The 22,691-nt window shown below is 33.7% G+C and overlaps 1 protein-coding gene across 2 annotated transcripts; it reads right to left on the bottom strand.

Moving 5' to 3' along the window:
* Positions 1 to 205: 205 nt before the first annotated feature.
* Positions 206 to 22,691, bottom strand: LOC123706706 (E3 ubiquitin-protein ligase MARCHF8-like). Of its 2 annotated transcripts, XM_045656068.1 has the most exons (8): positions 22,182 to 22,691; positions 21,432 to 21,553; positions 16,328 to 16,472; positions 14,995 to 15,115; positions 6,381 to 6,602; positions 5,951 to 6,065; positions 4,386 to 4,577; positions 206 to 2,200 (listed from the first exon to the last, which is right to left on the bottom strand). In XM_045656068.1, exons 1-7 carry the CDS (start codon positions 22,381 to 22,383, stop codon positions 4,425 to 4,427), a joined length of 1,080 nt encoding a protein of 359 aa, XP_045512024.1. In that variant the 5' UTR covers positions 22,384 to 22,691; the 3' UTR covers positions 206 to 2,200; positions 4,386 to 4,424. The 2 variants fall into 2 exon arrangements, with proteins under 2 accessions (XP_045512024.1, XP_045512023.1); XM_045656067.1 differs by lacking the exon at positions 206 to 2,200 and having other exon boundaries at positions 3,927 to 4,577.

Below are 22,691 nucleotides of genomic sequence, written 5' to 3'. Positions count from 1 at the left end.
GACAAATTTGTGCCATTGTGTGTGGCAGAATATGCAAACTTACGATTGTACCACCTCACACATTTTTATATTTTTTCCGATAAATTATTATTATTATTACATCTAAATTGGGTACAAAAACTCAATATTAAAGTCGTATTTAAAGTTACAGAGTACCGTTCTGGAATTGGAATAAAAAACAAATATCTCAAAATAACTTATATTTATAATCTGGAGTTAACAATTTACATAACAAAAAATACAGTCTTACAAATTTCATCAACTATAAGTACGGATCGTAAGGAGAAATCAAATTTTGAGCAAAAAGAAATCGCTTACGATACTATCACAGGCGTAAAAGCCATATTACATCAAAGGAGAATAAAATGTACAACGAATAGACTGAGCCATCGAGACTAGGTTACTGTCTCTCTTTCATAGATTAACCAAGACAAGGACAAAACATCCCCTCGTATCTGGATCGCTCAATCCATTCTCCATAGGACCAATTTCATCAAAACAAGGCACTAATTTAGTTACAACCAATAAACTTAACGGTTTTAGGATAACTTAAACCTGAAATTATTTACACTTGGCATTCTGAAACAATTGAATTTCATTTAATTGTGCAATAAATTTAGAATTTTGACAGTTCAGCCTTATAATACATTGCCCTTATACTCAAGACATAGAGTTACATTATGGCATTGCAAATGAATCTGCACTTGATTAGATTATAGTACAAGGTTGCGGAAAGAGCTTTCATGCTTTAGCACCAAATGTCATAACTATCCTATCTACAGGTAACATATGCTCCATCATGTGTACGTTCAACGAATACGCTGTTAAATAGGCGTTTTATCAGTGTTTCCCAACTTAGAGCCCAAGCCTCACATGGAATTTGATTATTCGAAAGTATAAACAAATACGGAGTTTAATTTTTTTATTACATGTATCTATTATTTGAAACTAACTGTTTTGATATCAATTTCCTGGTAAATTCAAGTTTTCTAAGCGAACAAATAATATTTTTAATATTAAAAATTATGTATGGGCAACAATGGGAAACACTGCGTTATATAAAAAAAAACCATAAACTGTGTCTTAGTAACATGCTGATTAAAGAAACATTCCTTATTCATCACTTTATACCAGTAGTATTAGAACATTTTCTAAAGCTGAGTACCAAATTTTGAGTATTATTTTTAACTGGACAGACGTTTGGCTTCAATCCCATCTGATGAGATGTTACATGCGGCCTGTTGGGCACGCCTGTCCAGGAGATGCTCTATCATTTGGGAGAATGTAAAAAAGACGATACGACTGCAAGTTCTATCAGCAACATAGCCACGTGACCTAACACGTCATATTACATTGCCCAATCAGAATCGCGGATGATTCTCAGCTGTAGTTTACGTACTCATTCTATAACATTCGAATGTACACACGATGGGTGGAATCGAACAGATTAATACTTAACAAATTTCCAATAATTCTTAGTAATACATATAACATTTGGTCGAATTCACACATATACAAACACAGGGCGATTTGAATCCAAAGATTCTGATCTCTTTTTGTAGTATACATAAACTTGCAGAAAATTAATGTAGGGTAAAAACTAAACATATCCTCTTTTATTTATTAGACAAGGAAAAGGATAGCTATTATTTGAACCTGCTCTTAAGTTTATATAATAATACATTACAAAAAGATGTGTGGGACAAGTACGTCTAACGTGCGCATACGTAGACGTGTACGCATCTCATTGATATTCACAACAATCACACAAAATGGCCGCAAAATGAAAATGCCGAAGTTGTATTGCAATACTAAATCTACCAGGAGTTATATACTATATTCGCCCATATAATGAGATACGTATTACATACATATATTTTACACTTTACACATATGTGATGTTAACTTATTTACATAAAACATAAGGAAACTGGCTTTTAATTGTTCAAATAAAACTCTTTAACGCGATTATACTTAACTCGATTTGCAGTCATGGTCAGCGAAAACCTTGCCCTTATTCATAAAAACTAATTGTTATTATAATTCGCGTTTAAATTCATTTGAGTTTTATGTAAATAAAGATATTTTAGAGAAAAATGTCGCAAACAATAATGAACATACAAAAATGCCTGAACATGAAACAATGAACCAAAACGGAACTTACTGAGTCATCAAAGCAAAATAACTCTGCACGTTTAATCTGTTAAAGAGAGCGATGATTGGATAAAATGAGATTCTGCTGTAAATGTAATATGCAATCTAAAGAAAATAGCTCCAACTTATCTAATTTGTACTCTACATTAGAGTCAAAGCGTATAAACTGCACAAGGCAAAGAAACATGACGAGCGTTCCCAAGTTACTATAATAATCAAAAATTATATTGCCATGCTACAATAAACATTCATATATAGTGAAATCTCTTTAAGTTGGACCTGGATAATTGAGAACACTCTTATTGGGAATTGAAAGGAGGTCCGGTATCATCGAATCTCCTCTAATGGAAACCTCTGCTAATGGGACATGGGATCAATTTGAATCCAGGAAATGTTTCAAGTTTAGTCTGCAATTGGCTGTGCACTGTAGCTCAATTCCTTGTATAGATGAGAACAATTATCAGATTGGGATTCGTTTGATAGTACAATCACAAGTTTTGATCTATAAATAGGATAATAAGAGTGTACAAATGCAGCTTCTATCAGATTAAGACAGACAATTTAAATGGTCTGAAATGTAGCTGCCTTGAGATCCCTATTAAGCAGGTGTCCCAGAAAGCCTATTTGATAAATTTGTCTATCAATACAAAATTTAGACACACCAGTATAAAGGTTCCGGCTTCAGATGGGATAAACACACTTCTGCGTTTATACTATATTTGCCTTCCAAATAACATATAGAAAAACTTCTTTCACTTCGTGAAAAAATTTCTTTTTCAGAATTTTGTAATATGGCAATACCATTGTGAGCATTATAGTAGCTAGTATTAGAAAATATTAATTGAGGACGGACTATCGTAACAGGAACATGAAAATCCTAAACAAAGCGTTAAACTAAATACCACGTAAAAATAGTAGTCATTCCAGATTGGGACAAGAAATGTTTCATTACGATGTAGTAATTTTTAATTAATTATTAAAAAGCTAATATTGACATATTTGACTTTATTAACGTTTTACACATCCTTAGAATGAATGAGTTGTGGACGGGTGCTATTGGGGATGAATTCATTTTCGTTTTGCATCAAATCTACTGCTATTTTCTGGTGTTTTACAAGGCAACTTTGACAAGCTAGTCTGTAACATTTACACGTAGATTATCTGTAGTCTACTCTTTATGGGACGATATAATTACTTTTTTAAACGAAGTTTAAATGACTGTCGACTATTAAATCTATTTTTTTACGTGGTTTCAGTTTAACCCTTTTTATTAGAAAATTAATATAAATAAGCAATTGTATTTTTAAAGCCAAAAGTTAGTCTGCAACTCGTCAAATGAAAGACGAAATAAATTCATAAAAATGACCTATTTATTTACACTAAGCGCTTGACTACAGTGAATGTTCCGCCAATTGGAAGTTTCAAGGATTAAAAATGGCACTTATATAAAAAAAACTAAGCCGATATAAGTTACACCACACCAACCAATTAAGTAGCTTTTCCTATTAATTTGATAATATAACTAAAGGAACGAATAGTACATAGGGGTCAGATTAACATTACATATATGACCTTATGCAAAAAGAATAGTTACGTTAACAAAAATGTTTAATACATAAACATATTTGTTGCACAAAAAATATTGACAATTAACTTGAAGCTTGACCTCTTCAACTTCAATTGACAATTGACACATCTAATTCACAAAAGGTTTCATATTTAGCGCCAAAAACACAATACTCATAGACGTTAATAATTACTGGCTGGTATGGTACACAAAAAAAAAACATTTTCATAACTTAATTGCGATTTAATCTCATAGCATTGTGAATTTATACTCACGGATTTGGCAATTTAAATATTTTTAATTTCATATAACTAGTGTTGAATTTCATAATTTAAGAAGCGTAGTTTAACGTTTTAAGTAATGCGAAAATAAAACGCTTCCGGATTCAGCAATTCACAAGTTTTATACACATATCATCTGTCAGCTGCCAAACTCAACTGTCACCGACTTGACAGCTGACATGCTACAAATTAATTTCCAAAAAAGTGACATAATTCCGATTACACACTTATTACTAAGCACGAATATAACTTACTCAACAGTCACTTATCTAACACTGAACTCGAGGACTCACCGCATCCGTTTAGCGATCACTAAGCCACTAAACGACAAGCGTATCGACTAATAACGAATGGGGGTTCAAACACTGTCAATTAGCACTTACCTAATAGATGTTATCGTCCAGGTAGAGGGTGAGGTTACCTCAGGAAGGATGATTAGGGTTTAAGAGGGACTCGCGACTCGCGCGCAAATTCGGAAGCGATCGGGCCGCGCGCGCCTCGCGACGTGCTTCGAGTGCGAGAAGCGAGCGTATATCGGCTTCAAGGGGGTCTACCGCGATGTGGTATACGCCTCCCTGTACATAATTTATAAATTAGGCCAAATGCATTTTTGTATCGACAAGTTAGTTGCTCGGCAAGCTCCTAAAAACCCTTCTAATGAAGCGAGCCGGTAGGCAACTAAACCTCTGGTAATAAGGTTTTGATATTGTCGGCCTACGCGAGTCGGTACTCAGTTTCTTTGTCAGATTAGTCTTATATAACCTCTTTTGTGAAAGAAATAAATTATTTGTATTGATGTCGCAGCCAACCAGCTTGTCTAGCCCTTCAACTTGGTTAGTTAAAAGCCCTAGGTTTTTGACTGGCGCCGTTTAACTATCGGCCTGAAAGATGCTAAGCATGTCTTGGCTCGACGACGTTCCATTACTTGCCTAGCCTGTTGACTGTTAAGATAAATTTAGTTCCACTTTCTGCCCTCTCAAACTCGAAACGGAACTCTTCAAACTGTCAATATGGCGTCGGCAAACCACAATTTTGATGGTGTTTTTCAAGGAGGATTGGCCTAAGATTAGCCAGGCAGTTTATTATATGTTGTTACAAACGCTACGGCTGAATATCTTTCAGGCCGCCAGTTAAACGGCGCTGTTTGGTTAATAGGCTAGGCTGTTAATTGAACGGCTAATTAAGTTAGATGGCTGCTGTCTGATGGATGATTTATAGTCATTAGGAGTTAAGTAAAATAGTATGTATTTACTACAAGAATTAAGTAAAAAAACACAATTTAACATTTATTAAATTACAGCCAGACTAACATCCTCGATCCGATGAATCGTTTTAGATGAATTCTGTTATTACTAATTCCTCCTTATAAAAGCGTACATACTTTATGTACACCTGTCATAATTGCTTGTATCATTATTAAGCCATTATAACATAATATTATGAAAAAACTGAAACAAAGAAATACTGACGCATTTTGTATTTCTGTATTTAATGTAGTGAAAATAAATGATGGCAAAAAACAAGGATCTTCGATATTTATAGACTTTAATAATTATTATAACCAACGAATAACATTAAAAACAAAACATTTTGAGCGATTGCTTATCACAAGATGGCCGACAAAGATGACGTCTTTAAATGTAGTAGTCGGGAGATGTCAAACGCCATTCATGTTTCCTTTCCATAGACATTTGTTCACAAAGCCTCACAGAACTATAGTAACGTCATTACACGATAAGACTAGCTGTGCCCTGATGTTTTAACGGTGTTATTTCTAAAGTGATGCAACACTCTCGCTGATAACGCAACTTTATACGAGGAAAAGTAAAAAAAGTTATTTCTAATAACGCTATGGATTAATTAATTTTCATATATCTCAAATACAAAACATAAATTTATCATGTTAACAAATTCTGTTTAACGATTAACGATTTAACTTTTAATTTACCTCAGCGGGTTGTGTGACAACCTCTTCAACGGCAACTGTAACCGGCTGTGATAGACGAGTGTCCGAGTAACGCCGTACCTCTTCAGGTTCAGTTCTCAGTCTGGGGTTGTCCGTACTAAAAACATTTTTTTGGAACACATGTACATTTACGAAGTAAGAATGTCATGCTTTCTATTGGAAATGTTTTATACAGAATTTAACTTTTAACACACACTCAGACAGCCACAGTTCACAGCTGTGAATCGAAGTTTCAACTTCAGAGACGAGTCGACTGAAGCCACTAGGACAACAGTGCTTAATCTACATTATAAATACAGATTATATTAAAAAAATAAAAGCTTAAATCGGAGAAGTATTTACATTATCAATTTAATTTTTAATTTTTATTCTTTATCGGGAAAAAGATATATAAATTTTTGAGATCACTCACCTCAACCGGTCTTCATTAAGCGCAGAAAGCCGCCGATGTGGATTACCCCTATAAGTCTCGAAGCCCCCACTTTCATCCTCCTCGTGATACGCAGCCGGAGGGGGCAAAGGCTCAATATTGGCTACCACCTGCCCCCTCGCACTCCTCTCCCGTCTCTTACTACGCAAAGGCGGTGACAAACTAATCGGCACCTTTTCTGGCGCGTTTTGTATGAGCAATATTCTGAAAAAATATTTTTTATGGTTTTACGAATAATGTACACAGTTAACGTACGATACGTCATTGCGATATGTCAAATATCAATGGAACTATGTATGATAGAAAAGAAAAGAATAGATAAAATAAATAATACATTATGTAAGGTATACAATAAAAATAAATAAAAAAATAGAAATGGCAAGAGAGGAACAGAAAAGAAAGACAGAAGACAAGAAAGTACTAAACTGGTGCCCAAGTTACAATAAACGAAAAAGACAATTGAGAAGGTGGATAGACCAAATTAAAGAAACAGCAGGCTGTACATGAAAGAGTGGGACAGTACAAACAGGAATGGCAGGATTTGGAGGAGGCCTTTGCAAAAAAGGGCATATAGATAAACAAGAATGAGATGATAGAAATTTAAATGTATTAAATTTAAAAGTCACTGAAATAAAAGGCTTTTATTATTATTATTTTTAAATATATTGATAAACTGTATGGTTTCGTAGCGTTGTCCATATCTGCAATTTATTATCGATTTTTTGTATGATGTAAACTGTCAACTACCATATCAAAGACGAGTTTATTTTTAGGTCAAGAATAAGGTATAATGTATCTGATTATGTTACATAAATAAATCAGTGGAGATACAACCTTTTTATGTCTAGGCTGGTCTCAGATTTCGGATTCTCTTTCATGATCGTATGTCAACCTAATAGGTGATCAACCTCTTGTACTTGACACACGTCCGCTGTTTGGATCTAAGTCAAGCCGGTTTCCTCATGTTTTCCTTCACCGTTCAAGCGAATGTTAAATGCGCGCAAAGAAAAATGTCCGTTCATGCATAGCCGGGGATCACAACTACGACACTAACCATGATTATATGGTTTAGTATGTAACATAAGTGTCACCGTGTGTTGATGACCTAGCTTTCCTTATTAAGCAATTCTTATAGCATAAGACTATGTAATGCCTTTCCATTTGTATCTTTATATGATACCGAATGTATATGTAAACATACATATAATACGGCGCGTCTCTATATGAACGCGATAAACTTACCTAACAATTTTACCAACAGGTAGAGTGATTCCTCTAACAACGAACAAGTTTAAACGCCTCTCTGGTGTAATAGGACTGTATGCGTTATTTCGATAGAGGTAGAAAAATTGTGTCTACTCCGTATGGAACGTATGACGACGAAATAGAAAAACAAGTGAATGCCGGGAATAGAGTAACAGAAGAGTTGCATTCCTTTATCGGTAGCCGAGATCTCAAATGTGACTCGACTGGCCGTACGTAGGTGAGTGAATGTTGGGTTGAGCAAGAATGAAAGTACAATGAATGAATGAAATTTGAGCGCTAAGTATATGTGGTGTAACATTGCGGGATACGTTAAGTAATAGTAAGTAGCCTTGACTTGTTTAAGCTTTCGCGTAATATGGTTAAAAGGAGTACTAAGAATATCCATAGCGCAAAATCACCTGCATCAGAAGTATACCCCATATACATCCTCACATAACACAACACAGCCAAATTAGATATTACTTAGATAAATGTATTGAATATTTTTTCCCGTTTGTAAATGTTTGAACGTTTTTGTATGTAAATATTATGTATTCCATGTATGGCTATATTTTTGGTGTAATTGTTTGTTATTATATATATATATATATAGTAGGATTTCGAAATAAATAGTGACATACGTGAGCAATGCGGGTTAAAAGGGAACGTAGCTGTCCACTGAAGTATTTCCTAAGCAATTCCACTTAGGGTCCTTCAAGAAAAGAGCGTACCAATTCTTAAAAGGCCGGTAACGAACTTGCGAGCTTTCTGGCAATGTGACTGTCCAGGGGCGGCGGTAGCACTTAACATCAGGCAAGCCTCCAGCCCGTTTGCCTTCTATTACGTAAAAACAAGACAGGGATACGATAGGGAATCCTTAGGTGGTTTGGCCATGTAGAACGGATGAATGAGAAGCGATGGCAACCGTGGATGTTGAAGTAGTCACAGCCACACAGTAGGGTCAGCGTCGTCGGGCCTGGACCTGGACCAAATCCAGGAGTTACTAGAGAAGGAACAAGTTGAATGTACTGAATGCGGAATAATATCTCTTATGTCTAAGCGTCGTGGGTAGCAAGTACAGTTTTGAGGACGATCTCTTATCTTCTGTGTTACCAACCACGATCAGTTTCTCCGAGTTCTCATCGCCTCTGTGCAAATTGAGAAATGATATAAATAAATAAAAAAAAAAATTTTTTTTTAAACGACTTAAAAAGTGAATCATATAAAATTCCAATGTTTTGTTTTCCTAAATACAGTCTTCAAGTGCAATCCCAATTTGTAAACAAGAAATAATTTCTTAGAAAGTTCGTATGTATGATACCGAGAGTCGAAATTATTACGGGCTAGGATAATAAAGCGACAAAAAAACAGCTGCGCAGTTTTTACTTATTTTAGCAACTAAAAAAGTACGAACTACGAAGTACAACTAAAAGAGTTTATTACTCAATTGTTGTCGTTATTAAGAGTGGGTGTAATGATATGTAGAGTGTATCATTGTATGGAAGACAAGCTAAACCAACCAAAGTCGACCGACGAGCCGATTTCGACGCTTAATGGAGTTGTTCGTTAAATCGAGTTTACACTGTATATAGAAATAATTATATACCACAATATTTTCATAACAGTATTATAAAATTTTATCACGACGTCTGCTAGATTTTATCACGTATCGCAATCACGGTAGTTTCATATAACTTAAATACCTATTGTTATTTATTACATACAACGATAATGGCACGTAATATACCTTGTTTGTAAAACGTGCTTAAATTGATAATTTCTACTTCCTAGTAGAATTATAGTTTTATATAAAAAAGCAGTAAATACTATGCTTATCTATGTTCCAAATTTGAAAGGACAAATACTTGACGATAAAAAGTAATGACGAAGTTGCCAATCCTTTTTGTTACCGGTTTACGGCTCTACCGTTTGACAACTGGCAGTGGCATACATTTAGAGATATTTGATTTTTGACATTATAAGAGTGAAAAGTTACATTAATGAAATACATACATATATATTTCAATTTAGTTTTACAAAGCAATTCTATTGCTAGGCAATGTTCAGTGTTACTCAACGTCCACGTCCCACAGGGGGCCTTTTGAGCAATTCACAAATGGACTCGGCGATTTTCATTACGTATTAACAATTTCAAAGTAAAATCTAACATTAAAGTTTCTCAAGTGAAAAATTCTACTTTTTATATTAAAAATTATTGGGTATCTGTGATGAAAAATCCTAACATACTGTATACAGGATATAAAAACCTATGCAATAAAAAAAATAATTTCCTTAGCTTAATTGAAAATCGTCATTACATGATAACCAAACAAACGTATTTAAATAATGAATAATAATTAACTACTATGACGCCAATCATATTGTTAAAATCTATTAAAACGTAAAACGAAAAACATATCAAGAACAAATCACAATAATGGGCCATTTGACTGTATAATATACAAAGTGTTCTTTAGTAATCCGTATAAAAGATGGACATTATTTTTTTTATTAAAGTTCATATAAAATGCTATATTTACAAGCTATTTTTTTCTAAAATATATAAAGACCTTATACTTCTTTGGCGTAACAAGATAATCTTAAAATCTTTTTTAAAAACGTAATCTTTCGCCTTATTATACGTTTGTAGAAAAAACGACACTAACAATAGAATAAAGTTTTATTACAACGCATTATCTAGTTATACAATGTTTATGTTAATATAACAAAAAAATATTTCTATATAATTAAAGAAATGTTAATTTTTTATTTTATAATGTTAACTTCGGGGTGTCGGTTTTTTGTGTCGGTGTGCAAGCGCATCGTAAAATTTACTCTCATCACATTTCCCTAATGCGCCAAAATAAGTATAACTTCAAAAACTACACATCACATTTTAGATTTTACTAGTAATATATTACGTATTGTTAAAGCAAAGAATTACTAACTATAAAAACATTGTGGATTAAACTTATAAAAACATAATAACAAATTCTGATTTTATATTTCAGTCACGTGACACAATATGGTCACAAATTAGTCGAATAAACGGTGTCGTAGCAAACGTGGTCTTTATCTAATCCTAATACTCTCGGAGTTATTTTCGTCGCAGACTGTTTTAGATCGAAATATAATAATACAGTCAACTCTCTATAATTTTAACTGTTTCTCAGGCACAGACCTGTCAATTGTTTTTTAAATTTCTTTGGGCAATGATAGACTGAAGTCACTCACTGAAAAACTGATAACGGACATCTTTTCGAAATTAAACATTGTGAATAATTGTATTTAATTATTAACACATAAAAATAATACAGTCGTAGAGACGGCGACGCCATCTTGGCTTGAGAAGCGTTTTGGCGGGTTTTTTAATATTTTTAAAATCTCGTCTCTCGTATAGTTGCCTAGTTAACTGAGCGACTCTACCCAGAGGACACAATTAAAAATATTTATTGTTAAGAGCGCAAAATTCTTATTTTTATGTGGGGCGAAAAGACCGCGCTTGCCCCGTCCCGTCGAAAGACAAGGATATTGGAGTGACCGAGTTCCACGTAACATTACGTAATAACGTTTTTTCGCGTTAAACAGTACGGTAAACACAAAACCATCAGACGTCGTAATGAGATCTTTAATTCCGTGTAAAATTACACATTACACGAGAAAAAATTATTGACGTAATAATCAAACAAAACCTTGGTTAAACAAAACTCATAATATTTTTGAAAGCTCGTATATATTTTTAAAACAACGCATGTGTAATTAAACGCCAAAGAAGCGTCAGTTTCATTTTTAAAATCTCTAGGTGTGATATACGTCGAGTTAAGACATCCGTATATCAACAAAAAACACGTTTTTGACATATGTGAATAATACTTGTACTAAGTCTCGACTGAGCTTTCCAATTCTAAATTAAACTTTTTCCTAGAAACTCCGCTGAGTAACCCATACGTCAAAATCCATTTAGTTTTTGACATACGATTCTCATACAGTGTAGGCATGCAAATTTCCTCATAATTACCTTAACCGTACGAGCGATTGTTAAAATTTCATAAAGAAAACTCTATTGGTGCACAGCTCTTATGATTCGAACATTGTATACAAAAAACAATCATATTGGATTTCCCTAATGATCAATGTTGCCATAAAGCTTATCATTTAATGGTCCTGTTATCAGACTGTGTACAATAAAACTGAGATCACTAAGTGGACATTTTTAGCAACTCCATAGACTACATTTGCTGTTATTATTATTTACAGTGTATATTCGCGAATGCTTGGCGGACCCATGCGGCCATTCTTCAGTAGAGTTCTCTGAATTGTGTTCTGCGATACAGCTATTTGATTTGAGGACATTGCATGGATCTTGTTGGCGCCGCGACTCCTTAAGTTCTCGTGTCATTTTACATATGTATATCCTTTCTATAATATATTTTCATAAGTCTGATTGTCCTCATTGTAACATGTATGATGTTTGAGTGCAAAAATAAAATAAATTAAAACATAAAGCCGTCAATGTTGGCACTATTCCAGTTTCCTAATATCTAATGAGATGAGTTTTAACACATTGTAAACAAAACAAACAGTCTCACTAAAGCTTGAGATTTCGGTAAATGATACTTTGTCGTCGACAAATGAATAGGTTTTTTTTTATTTTCTTAGTTTATGTAGAGCTATACAAGCTGGACGACAACTATTTTTAACACCGCAGTACAATCTATAGTGATTTCTTTCAGACTAACCAGTTTCGAGAAGAAATTACACATCTATGGACTAGAAGAGTACTACCACGGAATCTACTCTTTCTTTTTTTTATCTAACAGGAGGCAAACGAGCAGGAGGATCATCTGTTGTTGAGTGATACCGGCGCTTACTCTCATTGTCAGAGGGTATGTAAGCTGGTTCCACATAGTGATGGTGCACGGCAAAAACTGCCTCAAAAAACCCTCAGTTGTAGACGGACTTCGAGGTTATACGGGTCGAATTTCGTATTCTACCTCGACGTCCGATAGTTACACTTAGCTGCAGTAATCCGAACGAATCACTAAACAATAATAAAATAATGGAAAACAGTTGAAATCTTTAAAAAACAAAAAAAGCACAAAGCTGTTAATACTGTAATTAATGCTTCCATATTAATTCATTTTACGATACGATAACTAATCAAACACATGCCAATTTTTGTTTACTAAATAAGTTTTGTATCCGTCTCATTCGCACATTCCGTCTTCAACATGGGCTAATTTTCCCAAAAACAATAGAATTCACGAAACTGCTACAAATATTGGTTACGTCAACCAGCCTTGATCTTACAAGATTCAAGTATAATGGATCGAATGACCTCCTTGTATTCTGTCGAAAATAATTACGCGCGTACAAAAAATGTGCCCGTACATGACATGTTACGTCATACATACCTAACCTACATTATACATGACAGCTTTGTAATAGGCTAATCTTTCCGTGGCCGATATCAAAATGGTAAGTTTGTATATATTAATTGATTTATTTTTCATTTTAAAAACCAGTGGCGCTACAGTCGTTTTGATGCCTGAGTTATACTTTATTTGATTTTCTAATAGGCAAGTAGATGAGTCGTCTGTGCCTTTTCACGGTTTCCTCACGATGTTTTCCTTCACGGGTGAATGTTAAATGCTCACATTTATAGTCCAATATGCATAGCCAGGATTCTTTCTAACTTCAGGGATAAAAGACGTAGACGTCGCACAAAGGCTAAATCAACACTGCTCATTATTATTATTAAGCTTTTATTGCTGATACCCAGTATATATTAACACTTATTTAAGTAACATAATAAATCTTAATCAAATACATAATATGACCCTTAAGTAATCAGCGTGTCCTGAGACACATAGGCCTCTTCCAGCTCAACACTGCTCAAAACAAAATGAAATTCATTAATGAGAGAATAAAATACTTAGATCTTTAGCTAAAGTATTACATAAACTATAAATTGTTTCAGAATTTTAAATATTCGAACATAAATCTAAATATATTACAAAAACAAAAATTCACACCATCACAGCACAGCCGAATTATGTAGTATTTTATAATTTGTATTTGTTTTTTTTTCTTTCCTTAATATTTGAAGCTATTTGCAAATATTATGTATCACAACCTTGGCTATATGTTTAGTATAATATTAGCTGTACGAAATAAATATATAAAAATATGCATCATAAAAAATTGTATCAGTCAGTTGTTGCTAGGTTGCGTGTTTTTACCGCATAGATTGAAAATATAAACGAACTAGAAAAAAAAATAGTCATGCCTACAATACAATAATCTTATTTATGTGTTATCAGAATATGAACTTTTCCCATTGCAAGCATAATCTTCATAAAGATTTTCGTCGAAGGTTCAATCCCCCATTTTTTTTAAAATACAGTTTGACGATTAATATTTAAATCAACTAACTTCCAGCATATAAATCTACTTAAGTTTTTTTTATATCAAAGAGGCAAACGGACAAGAGGCTCACCAGATGTTAAGTGATACCGCCGCCCATAGACACTCACATTGCCGGAGGGCACGCATGTGGCCGGACTTTTAAGAATTGGTACGTTTTCTTGGAAAATCCTGGTCGGAAATACATTGGTGGACAGCTGGTTTCACATAGTGGTTGTGTTGAGTTAAGTAATAATAATAATGTATTTGCAAGAATATGATACAAAAATATTATGGTGATACAATGTAATCTTCGCAAATTCTGCCATACCTAATGGCGTGCCAAATTTACATAATTAAAAGGTAGAATTTTACATAGAAGTTACATATAACATTACTTTATCAATCAAGGTTAATTCTTATATTATTTTATCACTACATGATCACATAATTGAAATATATTATTACGTTATCAAATTAATATTGCTTATAATGTTTCACTCGAATGATAGAATAATATTTTTTCAAAAAGTTGTATTAAGTCGTTTTTAATAGATGTGACTACTCCTAGAGTTAATAATTAATCTAATTTTTCGGTTAACCAATTTCTCCCCATGTCTACTTCCGCAGTTGTCTTTTCCCAAGCGCTCAGGCTCTGCTGTTACCGCATCCTAAGGCGATGGTTGGTGGCGCCTAGGGGATTTAGTCGGTGCACAATAACGAGTTCCACATAATCCCGCACCAAGCGAAATGCATTTACCCAAGTAAAAAAATTTAGTAATTTCTAGAATATACATACAGTTAAAGGATAAAATTTTAAGCTTCTTAACAAACCACACGATACCAAGTTTGCGACAGCGCTGGGACATTCAGAGAACTACATAATTACATACGTCAGCATTAGAAACTACACAATTCGCACAATTCTTCTAGCATTAAAACTCACCTATTGTGGGCTCGCCAGCGATTGCACAAGTGTAAGTACTGTCGACACTGGATGTACATAAACACAGCTCCACCCGTGAAACCGACCGCCACAACCACCAGTTTCGTCCAAAACGGCCAAGCTGAAATCACAGTCACTACTATCAAAGTTATTCATTTCTTGGATGTTGTCTGCAGATCATAAGGTCTCAGGTTCAATTACAGAAGGATGATAATGTAAACAGTAAACATTTGGCGGTACAGGACCACGACGACGTATGCCAATGGGCTCTGCGCTTTCTTGCCGTATCTTCATCGTATTGCCTTTCAGGCATCATAGTAAGGTTATGGAGACTTCTTTTAAAAGGAATTGGAGGCAAACGGACAGTCTGATCACCTGATGTTAAGTGATACCACCGTCCTTGGACACTAACATTGCCAGGAGGCTCGCTACCACCTGTATACATGGCAAGACTCAACAGACATCGCCCAATTCGCCCTGGAGAATGTTATCAAAACAATACTTTGATTATAAACTCTTTTCAATTAAATCTGTCACTCTTTACAAACCATTAAATTTTATATAAGTCACTGAAAGCAAGACTTGCTGACCAATCCCGCTTAACAGGTAAAACTACAATTATATAGAAATTACTTTTACGCGTGATTTTCTAAACAAACTTATTTCTTTATACAGAACTGGATAGACAATTTGGCCACTATTCCACCTGAAGTGCGATGTGGCCTATTGGAGGGAACGCCTGTCCAGGTTATACCTTTTTAATCGCCACGCTTAAATGAACACATATTGAACTGTCTAGAGATTGAAGTAAGGAGTTTCACTCCTTTGCTGTTTTACAAGAAATGGCGATATAAATCGTGCAGTGCAACACCTGGACATGTTAACAACAGAGGGGTGAAACTCCAGCGTGCGTCTAGATGATAACAGCTTTAATTACAGCCCCCACACATAAACACCATTTAACGGAAAGAAGCAAAACCATAGTTTAATTAAAAGAGAGATCTATAAGCAGCTATCAATTCTCTAAGTCTGTAATAATTACTTATAAGAGTACTACTGAGTTACTAAAGTAAAAAAATCTAGGCATGCATAAACGTAACTTAAAGCTAAATTTACAATTAAATTTATTTAAATTAATTGTAAATTTGGTTTTAAGTTACTTAATTAAATCGAGACAAAATTTAAAATAAAATATCAGAAAAAATACGAACGGTACACTAACGTGTACAACTATGTCAACTCACAAGCCAATCTTATTTCAACATAACGCAGCCACCACACCTAGTATATATGACCACATCAAGAGCAATTCTCTGCCCATAAAGGGACTTACCAATCTGTCCCTTGTTAACCTCCTCGACGGCTCTCTCTATAAGTACGAACAGTGACCACATAACACAGAGTGCAGCTACGCAGTGAAACAGCACAGCGCAGCATAAGCGCCGCCTTTCAACGCCCGACATCTCCAGGAGACGCCACTAAAACAAATATTTTATATTAATTCCTTTATCACGTTGACCGTTGCTACACAGCTGTAAAAAAAATTATGTTAATGGGTACTCGGTTGCTAAGTGCGCATGCTGAGGCGAATTGGCCTTGGGCTCTTTTTTAACTGTCATAAAATAGCTATAGCGAAGTTTATATATACAGGCTGTCCCAAAAGTCGACGTCAAGTCGAAATTTTCTCATAGGTAATGCCACACCAGTTATCAGAAAAATTAAAAAAAAAATAAGTCATGTATTTTTGAAGTTATGGATATTTTTTTGTTATTCCAGAAAATGCACACCATGTGGCAGTTTTTTCATTCCTGTTGTTACAAATATTTACTTTTTGCCAATTTTTTTTCTCTTACGTCATCCCAAATAGTGTTTTATGTAACCTATGATCCTAAACTCTGTGCTGATCACTCCAACTTTTAGGAAAATGTCATTTTATACCGTACCAAGTTTTCAAAATTAATTTTCGCACTACTTCAACTGATCGTCCTGAAAAAAAATGTATTACTCCAGTTTGGCAAATAGCTTTAAAAGTTAGCGCATTTAATAAGGATTCTACAGTGGTATAACACTGAGTCCATTATTTCTTAGATCGGCCATAAGAATTTTTTTTGTTAAACAAAGTCTGTTTTTTAACAATCTCTTTGAAATTACAACAAATGATTCTAGCGCACCCAAAACGTTCCTAATGACCACAGCCTGGTTTAAATAAGATGGAGAGAGACATTCCATAAAATGTGAGCGAGACAGATAGTGACGCTTATGACATACGGACGTAAATAAGTAAAATAGACAGTTTCTTTTTTATGATTAGATTTATTACTTTTTTTATAAAAGATGTTCAAATAACGGACGTAATATTTACGAATATAGACGAATAAATAATAAAGGACGGCATCCTTCAGCTGCAATACAGGCTCGACATCTCCTTAAAAAAGATCATGAAATGAAGATGTCCATTATTCACAAATTCTTCTGCTTCCGCTATTCTCTGTCTAAGCTCTTCTACATTTTGAATCGACTTGGAATAGACTTTTTCCTATACTGCTCCCCAGTAAAAAATATCAAGAGGATTTAAATCGGGTGAGCGGGCGGGCCACGAGATTGTACCACCCCGCCCTATCCATCTGTCTGGATACTCCTGGTTAAGGTGGTTTCGAACTAAGCGGCTGTAATGCGCTGGACAACCATCTTGCTGGAACCACATATCTCGTAAAATAGTAAGCGGCACGTCCTCCAGCAAATTGGGCAAATGATTTTGTAAGAAATCTAAATAAATTTCAGCATTTCAAACTTCTGGTAACTCAAAAGGCCCTATGACTTTTCCGTTCAGAATTCCAGTCCACATGTTAACATTGAAACGGTACTGTGATCTGTCTGGTCTCATCAATCGTGGATTTTCGACGTGCCACTCGTGCAGATTGTGTAGGTTCATGTAGCCGTCTTTTTTAAAAGTTGATTCATCCGACCATAAAAAAATTTCTAAGAATTGTGGGTCTTCTCGGTGTTTTTGAATTATTGTTTGGCAAAAAGCAACCCGAGGTTCATAATCTCGAGGTAATAAGGATTGTACTAGCTGTACATGAAATGGATGGAACTCATTTTTTTGTAGTATTCGGTGAGCTGTACTTTTGGGCACACCTGTGCTGCATTAACTGCTTGAAGGACAACTGTCTCGCTCACACTTTACGCCATCTTATTTAAACCACGCTGTGGTTATTAGGAACGCTTTGGGTACACTAGAATCGTTTTTTGTAATTCCAGAGAAATTTTTAAAAACACTATCTTTACAGTACTAAACCAATACGATAATGTCAAAATTATATATAAAACTAGCGAACTTCGTTTCGCCTTAATGTGATATTACTTAGCCTACCTTGTGTGTACCAATATGGAACAGTTTGATATGCTACCCCAGAGAATGTTCGATTTTCCGAAATCAATTTTTTTAGGTTTTTCAGTAATATTTCTCTATATAAACCTCAGAGTTCAAGTCATATGTTTTTAACTAACAAATAAAATATAGGGGTTTATAGTAGAGGGATGAAAATTAAGTAACAATATATCATAAAAAAATAAAAATTATTTGAAATATAGATAGTAGCCGATACTCAAATTAACTGAATATGCATAAAAAATTTCATAAGAATCGGTCGAGCCGTTTCGAGAATTTTATATATATATATATATAGAAGAGAAGAGATATATAATATTAAATACATATGATGTACAATATCCTTACTGTGTATATCTTTGCAGAGTGAGTTACTCTGCGAAGATATATAAAGATATAAAGATGATATATATGTATATAAAGATGTCGAGTGTCGGAGGCATTCAGTAAGCGCAATGTGTGGAATGGACTAGTTCTTGCTCTTTGTATCCAACAACGTATTTAAAGAACCCGAATTCATGGAGAACACTTGGGTTGCTCACCACCCCCTAAGTCTAAGTAGATAGAAGGCCATTTAATTAGTTCTGGAGTGGCACGTGGAAGTATTGTATAACTACTTATAGTACCAACTCGAGAATGTGAATCTCAGCCTAAGTGTGACTTCGCCACGTCAAATCCAATATATTTTTAAAATACAGGAGTATTACTTAATAAGTTTAGATTCTAAATCATACCCTAACCGTCTTTAGTATACAGAAGTTATTTGACTAATGAAACATAGATAAAACCAAAACTATTCACCAATATTGCATAATATATTTGTGTTATACAAATTGAGCCTTATATTTTAAAGTGGGAAATCAAAAGCTATATTACGTTATGATTATACAACTTTCGGAATTCGCCCATTAAATATGTATTAGCCAAACATTACAATTATAAATAACAAAGGTTTGAGTGACGTCTGTCCGAAAATCGCGATAAATTATTCACTATTCTAGTCTATCCTTCTAAGTCCTTTTTTTACCACACGACATAGTGTCCCCTTAAGGCCCTATTCCAGCACGAATTGCTGTGACAGTGTCTCGGTGTGGATTGCGGTACGCAATGGAGAGCTGGAGCGCTGAGGCGCGCCGGCCCGTAATAACAATTAGTTATGTAAAACATTAAATTAATGCAATTTTACTAAAAAAAATCTGAAATGAATTACTTGGCTTGCGATACAATATATCGTGTAAACTTCAAAATCATGTTCTGTATACATTTTCGTCATAAAATGAATTCGAGGTGTCGAAAATTGGCTATGTTTAGATTTTTTTCCTGTCTAATCCTATAAGTTTGCATTGTTATTGTATGTCTTAAATATTCCAATGAAGTATTGAAGTACCGTTGGTAGACAAGAACACATTGACCGTTCTAATGAATAAAACACGAATATGAGTTTAACCTTTGAAATTAAGCGTGAATCAATTACATTTGAATTTATATGTATTTTGGTAAATTAATCTGCACTAACATTAATCTTACACTTTTGCTGTCATCATTGTAGAGTACGCTATAATATGTTCGTTATAAAATCAAAATATGTTTATTATAAACAAGCTGACACGGCAAACGTCGTTTTGCCATGTATATTATTTATAGGACACATTTTTTTAGTCCAATAAAAAATAGGGGTCGATCGTAGAGGGTTGACAATTAAAACAAATCATTCTGTCTAAAAAATAAATTTGGGGTCAAATCCCTTATCACTTAGGGGTTTGAAATATATATAGTTGCCGATTCGACTACTGAATATGCATAAAAAATTTCATAAACATCGGTCGAGCCGTTTCGGAGGAGTAAGGTAAGGAACATTGTGAGCACGAGAATTTTATATATAGATTTAATTACATTACTTCTCATTTACTATCAATATTTTTAAGCATATTTTTTATTTATGATGCCTTCCACTAAGCTGTTGTTTTTGTCGTTTATACACTACACAGTTTTATACACACATAATACTGAAATAATATGATCGCACATAAGAACGTATTTAGGTAACTTCAAAACGTTTATAAATATTAAAGTTAGCGAAAGATTAACGACCGCGTTGGAGATTAATAATGATTTGTATATTTGTGCATAATCTTATGATACACTTATCATATATATAAATAGATGAATGTCAAGGTAACGCATAGACCAAAGCTCCTAGCATCGATTCTCGAAGGCTATTCATATTCGGGTAGACAGAAAACTCATAACTAATTATTATTGAAACAAATGAAGAAACGTAAAGTTATGAGACTTCAAGACAGAATTGTGTCTGAGCGTCTGTAAACGAAAGAGTATAAAAGGAGATATAGAGGTGAACCAAAGCTGTGAACTTGAGAAGTGATGTGTATGTTTCAGGACTCTCAACTGAGGCCAAAGACAATGCTAATTGCCAACACATATAACTGAGAGGTCATGCATTTATGTTTTAGAGATTAATTGTTTCTAGTTGAGCCAAAAATCTGATCACATGCCTACAAGACTCAAAAGACACAGAAATATCTTCTTAGTGGAATTATAGAACTGAACACATGTACTAACATTGAATCTTTTATTACTTAACAAAGCAAATAAATACATTGCAGCAATTAATTAATGCCATAGATATTATAAAATTTTCCTCATAAATCTCATGTTTATTACTATAAATAACTACAACTTTATTCACCTCAGGTTCATTACCAGGATAAAGATGTTGTTATCACATGCTTCCGACTGATAAATATAGCTATAGGCTATATTATATTATATTTTACACATAATATTTAAAAATAGCTCTAAAATTTTTAATTCCCATGTCAAATGTAACATTCAGTATAACAGATATATCTAATTGTTTACTGCTTTGTGTTTCAAATCAATTACAATTATTACATGAATCAAACAGGAATTCCTCATTTTAACATTATCTAACTCATAACGGCAATTTTAAATGTTTAATTTTCACATATCATATTTTAGGAAGTCTCAAGAAAAATGTTGTTATTATTATTTTTTTATATCTTACCTCATTAAATGGTTTTATCTTTGTATGCATTATGAAATTAAATTTGCAGAGTTCACATGATCTTGTTTCAGAGGCAGTCAACCATTGTTGTAAACAGCTTTGGTGGACAAACTTTAAGCTACCTGCAATAAAATTAAAAAATTAAATGAAATAGACTTAAGAAATATAAATAAGCCTTACAATTCAAGGTCAATCAAACTCAAATGGGTATATATATTTCTTAAATATAGTTTTTAAAATATACAACCAACAATATGCACTGAAAGCACAAAAGGAAAAAAATAGTGGTTCCTTTCCATTTCAAATCATTAGACTACATTAGCTCTAGTGTCAAAACAGTTATAAACAAAACATACAATCAGCATCAATTAACTATTACCTCATGTAAGCTCACTCTATGTTTAATATACTTAATATAATTAAATTATAAAGAAATTTTGAATACATTTATGCTTTACATCACAACACATTCAAACAACTAATGTGAAAAACAAGATCTAAACAAATCACCTTTATATAAATTTCATGGTAATTTTATAATACAATGACCTGACTAGTCATTCAGATCTACACATCACATAAAACATAATTATTTAAATATTTGATCTTTAAAAAAAAATCTTCTTAATACAACTTCTTGAATTGATATTCTTTGTAACCATAATAAAATAGATAAAATATATAAAGAATTATCTTATGATATTAATAATTTTATTTACACCTTATATGTATAACAAAGACAAGACTTGCCAGAACAATAGCAGGGTGCTAGCAGCGGGTTGTGGATCTCGCTTTCACAATGACAAATTCTGCAGATATCACCACTAGAATTACTACAAGAAGTCTGGCTGCTTCCAGACCCAGCACGTATCGTCTCTTTGCCACATCCACCACCCCATTCCCAACTTTCAATTTCACTCGAATTTTTGACGTTTATTTGTTGAACAGGCATTATTACACTCAATAATTCACACTATTCCACTTTGAATTTTCAGTTTCAATTTAACAACACATAATATCGACAAAGCAAAATGTAAGAAACATGACATTTATTTTATAACCAAGAACTAAACACGAACAATAAAATAAACCTTTTCTCATTTTAAAGCGTTTAGAGAATACTTTACGCCTACAATTTTATTACAATGTTTACACTGCAAATCTGCAAACTACAATAGGTAGAATAGCTGATAGGTATTTAGGTACTTGCAGTCTGCAAGGAATCACACGGAATTCTATTCATAACGAATGTTAAAATCT

The sequence above is a fragment of the Pieris brassicae genome, chromosome 3, assembly GCF_905147105.1.
Source record: "Pieris brassicae chromosome 3, ilPieBrab1.1, whole genome shotgun sequence".
NCBI classification, from domain to species: Eukaryota; Metazoa; Arthropoda; class Insecta; order Lepidoptera; family Pieridae; genus Pieris; species Pieris brassicae.
This window is presented reverse-complemented; position numbering and strand designations above follow the sequence as displayed.